The sequence below is a fragment of the Phoxinus phoxinus genome (assembly GCF_949152265.1).
Source record: "Phoxinus phoxinus genome assembly, chromosome: 8".
Classification (NCBI taxonomy): Eukaryota; Metazoa; Chordata; class Actinopteri; order Cypriniformes; family Leuciscidae; genus Phoxinus; species Phoxinus phoxinus.
In genome coordinates this window covers 3,011,559-3,022,912 of record NC_136883.1, presented here as the reverse complement: position 1 = coordinate 3,022,912, position 11,354 = coordinate 3,011,559, and the positions used below count along the sequence as shown (strand labels likewise).

General features: G+C 41.9%; 1 protein-coding gene across 9 annotated transcripts in view; it reads right to left on the bottom strand.

The window, feature by feature from the left end:
- Nucleotides 1-11,354, bottom strand: part of st3gal4 (ST3 beta-galactoside alpha-2,3-sialyltransferase 4) — a 46,399-nt gene that overhangs the window by 780 nt on the left and 34,265 nt on the right. For all 9 annotated transcript variants that reach the window (XM_079620853.1, XM_079620852.1, XM_079620856.1 and 6 more), the window contains one exon: nucleotides 159-311. In XM_079620853.1, the coding sequence (XP_079476979.1) occupies nucleotides 159-311 (153 nt within the window). The remainder of the gene's footprint in view (nucleotides 1-158; nucleotides 312-11,354) is intronic.

Below are 11,354 nucleotides of genomic sequence, written 5' to 3'. Positions count from 1 at the left end.
TAGAATGTGTGTTGAGGAGCATCAAAATAAAGTGTTAGCAGATATTAAGCAGACTAATTCTCTAATGAGAGTTAGTTGACATGAAGTGGAATGTCTGAAGTGGACTATCGAAATAAAGCCCAGTTTTTTGTGGTTTTTTTTCATTTAAAAAAACCAACCTTCATGGACTTCATTGTTTCTTTTCCATAGTAGTGGATGGGCTGTTTCTGGTTCCGGGACTCTGGATATCCGAATCCAGCGACGTGCACAACGTCACAGTAGTTTAACGCCACAAATACTGCCAGAATCCCAGTGGTGGGATGGATTGGTTTCTGACGGAGAAACAGAGGAAGTGCTGTTTAGATAACGTCTGTTTAATAGTGTGTGTCCTGCAGGGGGCGGCTGAAGACAGCTTTAACTTTCCTATGAATGCTTACACACTTGGATTTTAGCCCAAGTCATCTATATGAATCTATAGCCGATTTTATTCACTTTTATCTATGCAAATAAGTCCAATCAAATGCTCTCTCTCCACTAAGGTCCATCGGCAACCGTCCAGCAAGAAACCTGACAGTGGCTATTTTTTTTTTACAGAATGAGCTCTATGATATGCCCTGCACAAACCGGACATACAGTACGTGTGTCAACATAGGACATACATTTTTTATGAGGTAAGCATTGTAAAAAAAGTTGAACACACACCTACGCTGCAATACAAACAATGCCATAAACCACGTATTCGCTGTGAACCTTTTGTACACGGAAAAAAAATAATTCATTGGATTTACTCATTTGAATAGTGGACATTGGTTGCACACACATTGTTTGCTTTGGAAGCCACTTACACAATTGTGTTCCATCAACACAGATTATTCACGTTTAAACAACACAGACTATTCATGTTCAATCAACAAAGTAAAATATACTAAATACAATTTGATAAATCTAACAGGTGACCAGTCTCCCTTTTTTCAGTGCATGAACCAATCTTAAATGCTAAGTTTACACACTCCTTCAGCCAAAGCGTTTACTATAAGTGTTGCTGAATCAGTCCACAACCTAACCAAATGCTCCACTCTTCTCCAAAATGGTAACCCTCTGTAATTTAAATGGGTCTAATAATTGAGAAAATTAGTTTTTATGTGCATATGATACGCAGTTTACGCACTTCATTGCGTGTAATACACACGCACCCCACACCACTAATTCTACCCAAACGTATAATACACACGCACCCCACACCACTACTAAACCTACCCTAACCAACCCATGCGTATCCTATGCACGTAAAAACTCATTTTCGCATATAAATTACACGATAAACACACTGCGTGCTATAGAGACACATTTAGTGTGATCCAACATTTATTCTCTCTTAATTCAGCCATTCCGCCCAGTTTCAGGTAATGCAACACAAATCATTCATGTAATCCAACACAAATGGATTAAGTAAACTTACATTTTACATATATTTAAGCAGATTGAACACAATCAAATTAAGTTTGGACAAAAATATTTAAGCAATTGTGTTGCTTAAACTAATTTTAATCAAGCAATTTGAACAAGCAACAAAAATCTTTTTTTCCAGTGTATGTTGGAAAATTTCTGCTTAGTGGAAAGTAATGGATCTTGGCGTTTTCCAGCCCTGACTGCTTAAGTTGCATCTATCTCTCTTTTTCCAAGTCATTAGCTTTTCCGCATTGCTCCATGATTTCCGTAGCTACTGATCCGTTCAGTCCCACACAAAGTATCCTCTCTAAACACACTTGTATTCATCTCCTCAAAGATGCGAATCTCAGCCTCCATTTCAACAACATCGTCACCATTTTCACATCATGTTCAAATTAAAACTAGAGACTTCCTACTTTCTTCTTGTTGTTAATTGTCTTTCCTTTCCAAATGGGGATGTAAACATTTGCCACTGCGCTCTGTGTTACTCATATAGAACATTTACAAATATCAAGCTTGATAAGATTTAAATGATCAAACAATATATGTATTCAACATTAAAGACAGAATTGTGCTTGTCAAATGGTAGTAGAATATGTTCACAGATGAAATACTGTCATGAAATATAACTGTAGAAGAACTCACTTCATACATCTACTATACATTACCAAAACAACAGTTGATTAAAAGTCAAAATGGCTCAGAAAAATTTATTAGTATTATAATTAGAATGAAATTAGAATCAGGACTAGCATCACTTGGTTATATTTTAAAATATTAATATGAATTTTTTAAGTGTCCAAATACTGTTTTTGTGCCCTGTAAATAATCATTTGTGTGCCTTGTAAATGGTAATAATAATAATACCCACGTCCCTCCAGAGGATAAGTGGTTTGGACAATGGATTGAATTATAATATTATAACAGACTAGCTTAATGATTTAGTTAGTTATTTTCCATTTTCTTGTTCTGCTTCTATTTTTAGAAGCCAGCGGTTCTGCTTGCATTTCCGGTTGAAAGCGCTCTCTCGACCAACACAAAGGATGAGAGTCTGTAGACTGTGGACACTTACTGTTTGTTGGTAGTACAGTAAGTGTCCAGGTTAAGAAATGAAAGCTTTAGTGTAAGTTCTGCCGGGAAGACTCAATTGTTACGTTACTTATTACCTTCTCATCTATCCAATCACGTTCTAATATTCTAAGTATAAAAGATCCATTCTTACACTCGCCTGAGTTTGCAGATGCTGACGCTTCCACTTACCCTAACCCTCCCCACCACCACAAGATGGTTCTTCCCTCCATCCTCCCCACCACCACAAGATGGTTCTTCCCTCCATCCTCCCCACCACCACAAGATGGTTCTTCCCTCCATCCTCCCCACCACCACAAGATGGTTATTCCCTCCATCCTCCCCACCATCACCAGACAGTTCTTCCCTCCATCCTCCCCACCACCACCAGACGGTTATTCCCTCCATCCTCCCCACCACCACAAGATGGTTCTTCCCTCCATCCTCCCCACCACCACAAGATGGTTATTCCCTCCATCCTCCCCACCACCACCAGACGGTTCTTCCCTCCATCCTCCCCACCATCACCAGACAGTTCTTCCCTCCATCCTCCCCACCACCACCACCACCAGACGGTTCTTCCCTCCATCCTCCCCACCACCACAAGACGGTTATTCCCTCCATCCTCCCCACCACCACAAGACGGTTATTCCCTCCATCCTCCCCACCACCACCAGACAGTTCTTCCCTCCATCCTCCCCACCACCACCACCACCAGACGGTTCTTCCCTCCATCCTCCCCACCACCACAAGACGGTTATTCCCTCCATCCTCCCCACCACCACAAGACGGTTATTCCCTCCATCCTCCCCACCACCACCAGACGGTTCTTCCCTCCATCCTCCCCACCACCACCAGACGGTTATTCCCTCCATCCTCCCCACCACCACCAGACAGTTCTTCCCTCCATCCTCCCCACCACCACCAGACGGTTCTTCCCTCCATCCTCCCCACCACCACCACCACCACCACCACCAGACGGTTCTTCCCTCCATCCTCCCCACCACCACCAGACAGTTCTTCCCTCCATCCTCCCCACCACCACAAGACGGTTATTCCCTCCATCCTCCCCACCACCACCAGACGGTTCTTCCCTCCATCCTCCCCACCACCACCAGACGGTTCTTCCCTCCATCCTCCCCACCACCACCAGGATGGTCCCTTCCCTCCATCCTCCCCACCACCACCAGGATGGTCCTTTCCCATACCTCACGGGGGGTCGGCTACGCCCCTGCCTTCCTCTTCAGGCAAGAAATGCAGAATCCCTACCCTCGGATCGCGAGTTATGGACGAGGCCTACGCCAAATAACTTTATTGCATATATTGCTTGCTGGGCTGTTAATAAATGCATAATTGTTACAGTATCTTTTCTCCCGAGTCTTTCTGGTAGAACTAGTTTGGCCAGCACTATATGTTGATGTTTGACTAAAAAGATCACTCTCTTTCAGTGTGTTTTTTTTTTACTAATAGCTCCAGAAGCGAGTGTGGATGTGCACGTGTGTTTCCCCCATGTTTATTGACAGAGTACGGCTCTGTTTGCCACCCTCTCAAGCATGATATCTCTGTGATTCTGGCTGTCGGCCCAGAGTTAGCAGGGGTCCCTGTCAGCGAGGAACACGGGAGGACAACCTTCTTAAGCAGCCCGAGGAATATAAAGAAGTGCATCTGTTGCACGTGTGCCCGCCTGACAGAAATATGTAGAGGAGTGGGAATCCAAAAAATACACAAGTACACAGAGAGGAAAGAGGATGTATGTGTGTGTTTGTCTAAGCCTGACTGATACTGTGCTAAGTTTAAAAATATAGGTGACAAAATGATAGAAAGAGAGAGAGAGAGAGAGAGACAACTACAAAATAAAAACAAAGATACACTTAAATATACATTTCCAAGCAGCCATCATTATCAACATCACAAATGCATTGATGTATTCCCCATTTATATTTAAACATTTCCATATCTCTGACCAGTTTATAGAAAGTAAATTAAATTTCAATGCGAGATTTTAGTAAACCTTTTAAAATGGACACCACATCAGTTGATGCATCACCACTCAACAGCTTTTTCCGTGACAACCATATGGCCAATTTTGCCTCCCTTTCTTTCCAGCATCTCGAAACAAAACCAGCTGTGGTGTCTTAAAAGATAGCAAGCAACCCTCCTTTTCTTGCCATGTCCCAGTCTCACTCTCAGCAGAGACACTCAGCTCTGGAAACACACATTTGTCCACCTCCTCTTCAAACGTTTCTATTCCCAGTCTATAGTCCTGTGGCAGAGACTCTAAAATCTGATTCAACACTTTCTGTGTCAATCTGATTGATCTTAGTCCCAATTTAAAAGCTGTACTTTCAGCAGTTATCCATTCTTTTGTTTCCATTAAATGTTCAATCTTTACAATTTTCACTTTCCACATGGCTTTTCTGAAGGTGTCTGATTTAGAAATGTCCAAATCTAATTCAAGATTAAAAAGTAGTGGTTCGTCTTTCAGCCATAATGTCTGTGTCCCATTTCCACTCCGTGAAAACTTAAAAAGTGTCCATGATCTTAAAATCGATCTATAAAAAGAGCTCAGTCCAGAAAGGTCCAGTTTATTAATTTCCATAAGGAAAAGATGGCGGTCTAGGCCCATGTTTCCCGGTGTCCTCAGGAGGGCACAGGCAACTCCAGCCCAGCTCACCTCTTCTCCATACAGCAGTCTCTGTGCCGTCCGGATTCTGAAGGCCTTTATTCTTGACGTGACGTTGATCAGCCCCTGGCCTCCTCCATGTGTAGGCAGATAAAGAACCGCCACCTTCAAACAATGATGTCCCATCGAGAGACAAAGACTCCACCAGTCTTTGCTGGATTTCTCTCACCAGCTCTTCAGGAGGTTCAAGTATTGCCATTTTGTGCCATAACGAAGATGCAACCGAATTGTTACAAACCAGTACCCTCCCCCTGTAGGATAGCTGGAGAAGCAACCATTTCCAATCAGACAACCGAGCACACACTTTCTTCACTAGGCCCTCCCAGTTTTTTTCTTTTATACTCTTCTGTCCCTAAAAACCCCTAAGTATTCGAAAGCCACCAGGAAGGACTGGACCTTTAAAATCTTTTCCACACCACAAAGCATCACATTTACCCCAATTAACAACTGCTGAGGAGGCTTTGCCATAACACTCTAAGCATCTGAATGTCATTTTGTTCCCGTATTATAACTGTGACTTCATCAGTTACAGCGTATGCAGAAAGTTTAATATTAGAAGATATAGTATTAACCTTTAGACCCATTAACTCTTTCCTCAACTTACACAGAAAAGGTTCAATTACAATACTGTACAGGTGACCTGAGAGAGGACAGCCCTGTCTGATACCTCTTTTTACACATATAGGGATACTCAACCCACCAGCCATTTTAATCATACATCTTGCCTCAGTATATAGGAGTTTAATTTTTAAAATAAAAATATCCCCAAAAAGCCTTCAAAGTGTCAAAAATAAAAACATGGTCAACCCTGTCGAAAGTCTTTTCTTTATCTAAAGATAACAAACCCAAATTAACATCATTACAATGAGTAAAATCAAAGACATCCCTTATTAGGTGAAGGTTATCTGTAATGGATCTATTCTTTATACAATAAGATTGATCCTTATGCACAATTTCTTGTAACACCAAGTTCAGTCTATTGGCCGAACATTTACATCTAAGTATCTTATATTCCGTGCATAAAATCGCTACTGGCCTCCAGTTCTTTAAAAGAGTCAAATCACCCTTTTTTTGGGAGCAACGATAAAACAGCACGTTGACAACTTGTTGGGAGAGTTACATCAAGAAAGCATTTTTGAAGTATTTTAAAATAGTCCTCACCAATAGTGTCCCAAAAGAACTTATAGAATTCACCAGGAAGTCCATCGAGTCCTGGAGTACGACCTGAAGAGAGACCCTTTACGGCAGAGGTAACTTCATCAAAAGTAAGCTCAGACTCTAAAGAAGCCTTATGTTCTTCAGTTAGAACAGGAAGATCCTTAAGTAGCTCATTCCTACAGTGTTCAACAGAGCTTTCCGCAGAGTACAAACTTCAATAAAAAGCCACAGCAAGTCTACGCATCTCCAGCGGATCTGAAGTGACATGTCCGTTGATTTTTTTCCTCAGTCCATAGTTCTTTTAGATTATCAGCATCATTGTCAGTCATTTTTGTTCAATAAAATCTCTCTTTCCAGCCACTCCAAAGTTTTTCTTCATTGTAAAGAGGAATGAGATGCATATTTTTGGCAAAAATCTCTTATATGCACTTTCCCAAATTCCCACCACTGTATAATACTTTCAAAAATAAAATTTTCTTGTTTCCAGGTCTCCCAAAACAATTTAAGTTTCACAAAATTGCTTATCTTCCAAAAGTTTTGTATTAAAATGCCAATACCAACTTTTGTGTGTATTTTTTGCCAAAGCAACTGCAACAGTAATTAATTTATGATTAGAAATAACATTAGGAATGATATTTGCATATTATAAGACAAATAAAAACGATCCAAACGAGCAGCAGAAATATTTTAATTACAAACATTCACCCATGTATATTGCTTTGTAAGGGGATTATGATCTCTTAAATTAGTCCCATGACTCAAAACATAGTCTCCTTTCCACCATAATCCCCAATCAACTTCATTGCCATGAGTATGGGTCTCTTGTCGGAAAGTAACACTTAAATCCTTCAATTTAATCATTTCTGATAATATCACATTCTTCCTCCCATCTCTCATCCCATTGATATTAAGGGATCCCACCCGTAAAAACTCCATGAAAGAGAGAAGGAGAAGAAAAAGCAGAAAAGAGAAGCAAAGTTAAAAGCCACCATAAAAGTTTTGTTGTTCCCCTCGTTATTCTTTCTGTTGCTATTTTCTTTCTCTGTCTTATAGCAGTTGAATGTTTTTTAAGACGGAACTTCTTTTGTTGTGAGATTTCTTCATAACTCTTTCATACCATCATCAGTAATCTGTGAACACTCATCTACCTCATCAGCAATGTTCTCCTCTGAACCTCCTGCCTGAGCTCCATCATCAACTATCTCCTTTAAAACTCCTTTTCTTCCATCATTCATCTCAATAATATCAGAAGCAGTAGCATTCTGCGAGCCAATCTGTACAATAGCATCAGTATGATTCACACCTTCAGCATTGACACTCACCTCATCTTTCACCTCCTCTGTCACTCCATCATCTTGTTCCACACTCCTCTGCTCTGCTACAGCATTATGATGTTCAACAGTAACTCCAGTATCAGCTCTAGATGTGGACGGCCTTTGCTCATCTCGATGTGGTCACGCGAAACGTTTATGGCCCAAATCACCGCACTTGAAGCACTTAAAACTCTCAGTGCTCGCATAAACCATAAACAAGTTTTCTGCGTGATTCACACAGAAGGAAACTTCAAGAGTATGTGTTGGTGAATTAAGAAACATATAGATCTGACGTCTAAAAGAGAGTACATGTTTGAGTGCCGCATTTTTACACCCGAGGGGAATCATTTTTACAGGGATTCCACAGTTTTTTTTACAGGACAGAGGTGACCAAGGACTCCATACCAGCTTGAGACTTGAGGTCTCAAACTACAGATAATTGACCATACAAACATTTCACAATAACAAATATCTTGGCTCTCATTAAAAAATAAAATAAACAAGCAGAATCCCAAATTATCATGTGTGAGTGAAACTTTGGTGAGGTAAACGTTTCCCAATTGGCTAGTAATTTTATTAGAAACAGCATACCATCAACAAGTCGATCTGTAAGAATGATAGTCTGACCTTCCTTACTGCAAACCAAAAGCAAAGACACTACAATTCAAGTGTTTGGGGTCAGTAGGATTTTCTTATTGACTATTATTCATCAAGGATGCATTAAATTAATCAAAAGGGACTGTTTAGACATGTATACTGTCACAGAAGATTTCTATTTCAAATAAATGATGTTCTCTACACTTTTTAGCCTGACGGATGACAGACTTCCTCCTCAAGAATGGCTACATTGACAGCTCTGTGCAGAAAGGTGGTATTTCAGGAGTACCGGCTTGCCTAGAACACACTTGTCACGCAGCTGATCAGAGAGGCTCGTGAAGGAAAGGGAGACCTTGTGGTTCTTTTGGCTTGACCTTGCCAACGCATACGGAGCTCCTTGAGACGACCCTGGATCGCCACCACAAACTGAGTAAGATAAAGTACCTCATTCTGAACTACTACAGTGACTTCAGAGTTACTTCGGGAAACTTAAAATCAGAATGGAACCGGCTTGAAAATGGGATCATAACTGGGTGTACCATCTCAGTTATTCTTGCCATGAATATGGTGTTTAAGGCAGCAGAAGTTGAGTCCAGAGGCCTCCTGTCCTGACCTCACTGTAACCACACCATTAGTGCCAGGAGGCCAGTGGATGCTCCAGGGCCTGGAAAAACGTATTCATAAAGTGATGGGGGAAAGTGGTGGAAAAGTTCCACTTCCAGGTGGATGGTACTGAATTCCATCCATTACTGAGAAGCCTGTCAGGAGCCTTGAAAAGGTCTTTGACTGTAGTCTCAGGGATACTACAGCCATCCAAGCCATCAGGGAGCTTGAATCTTGGCTCACCACAGTCGAAAAAGATTTAAGACCCGGGTATACCAACATGGCATCTTACCTCGAGTCCTCTGGCCTCTACTGGTGTGTGAGGTAACCTTGACAACAAGCGAGACCATGGAGAAGAAAGTCAGTAGCTACCTTTGTAGGTGGCTGGGATTGCCATGCAGCTTGAGCAGCACAGGACTCTATGGTAAAAGTAACAAGCTCCAGCTCCCATTTAAAAGCATTGACGAGGAGTTCAAGGTCTCTCGCGCCAGAGAGGCACTACTCTATCGGGACTCCAAGGACCCGGGGGTGGCATCACGGTGCGGACAGGTAGAGAGCAAAGGTATTTCCGAGAAATTTTCCGAGTCCCGGGTGAGACACAGGGCTTTGGTGGGCACTGTAGCTATGGGCCAGCCAGGGTTAGGAGTCAACCCACAACCTCGCTATGACAAGGCCCATGGTAGGGACCGATGCCAGCTAGTCGAGGAGGCTGGTGTTGATGAGGAAAGGACCTGCAGGATGGTGGGCATGCGGCATCAGGGAGTATGGGCAAGGTGCACTGGAGAAGAATATCAAATCTCCACATCTGGGGTAGGAATGACTCACCAGCATGTCCTCTGTGCCCTGGGAGGGGTTCCCTAGAGCACATCTTAAGCAACAGCCCTGGTGCTAAAGTCTATTGCTATTCCATCTCCAAAGCTAAGCATGGCTGCCACCGGAGGAACATCACTTTTGTCAAGGCCGGGGAGCAGCCATATCCACAGCCTAAGCCGGCAGCCGGGCTGTTCACTTCGGCTTTGGATTAGGAGCTTCAAGTTGATCTGGGGAGGCAGCTCAAGTTCCCGGTCTACATCGTGGCAACTGGATTGAGGCCAGACGTGATGCTAACATCAGCCACTTCGAAGCAGGTGCTCTTGAAAGAGCTCACAGTTCCCAGGGAGGACCGCATCGAAGAGGCGAATGAACGTAAGCAGTCAAGGTATCAGGAGCTGGTGAAGGAGTGCAGGCACGCTGTGAGCCCATCGAAGTTGGGTGTAGAGACTTTGCTGGTCGGTCACATTGTAAGGTCTACACGCTGTTTGGCATTACTGGGGCTTTGAAAAGGAAAGCCATCAATTCCACTATGAAGGCTGCAGAAAGGGCCTCTAGATGGCGTTGGCTTAAGAGGAGCAATCTGTGGGCCAATGCTGCTGAGACACAAGCAAGGGCCTGATCAACCCTAGCTGGGTCACCTGGGTGAGGGTGTATGATGTTGAAAGACCGGAAATGGCCAATGACCTTAGGAACATAACTAAAAATCTGTCCCAGCTCATCCTAGGGTGTATCTTTGATGTAAAAATTGTGGTTTTCACAAAAACTTGAAGCAGCACAACTGTTTTCAACATTGATAATAATCAGAAATGTTTTTTGAGCACCAAATCAGTATATTAGAATGATTTCTGAAGGATCATGTGACTGGAGTAATGATGCTGAAAATTCAGGAATAAATTACATTTTACAATATATTCACACAGAAAACAGCTATTTTAAATTGCTATAATATTTCACAATATAACTGTGTTTACTGTGTTTTTGATCAAATAAATGCAGTCTTGCTGAGCATAAGAGTTCTATGAATTAAAGTCTCGACACGATCCCAGTCGAGAAACAAGGGTCTTATCTAGCTAAACGATCGTCGCAGACCAGCACAAGACGAACAATTGTAGTTAAAAAGTATATAAATTTACTTCTTTTTTTTTTTGCAAAATGACCGATCGTTTCGCTAGATAAGACCCTTATTTCTCGACTGGTATCGTGTCGAGACTTTGAAGCTGCATTGAGACAGACATTTGAACCTTCTTTTGAAGATTGGGATATATGGTTGCCTTTTAAGTCCATTCTCTGTAGAAAAATCCTGGAATGTTTTCCTCAAAAACCTAAATTTCTTTTCGACTGAAGAAAGAAAGACATCGATATCTTGGATGACATCGGGGTGAGTAAATTATCAGCAAAAAAAATTTGACAGTGAACTAATCCTTTAAACTTGTTTCGGCTTCTTCTTCACATTTTTTGTAATCTGGAGATTCATTACTCTTTCAGAAGATGCCTAACAGCACCCCCTACCGTATAACAGTGGAAACACAGAAAGCTGGACATTTCCGTCAATGGCAGGGAAAGAGTTAAAGGGGTCATGGGCTGCATTGTTTTATTGTTTCATAATGTTTCCTGGGGTGTACTTATAATGATAGTGGGATTTTAGATGTACATTTTAGTATGATTTTAGATTTAGAAATAAAAGGCATTTT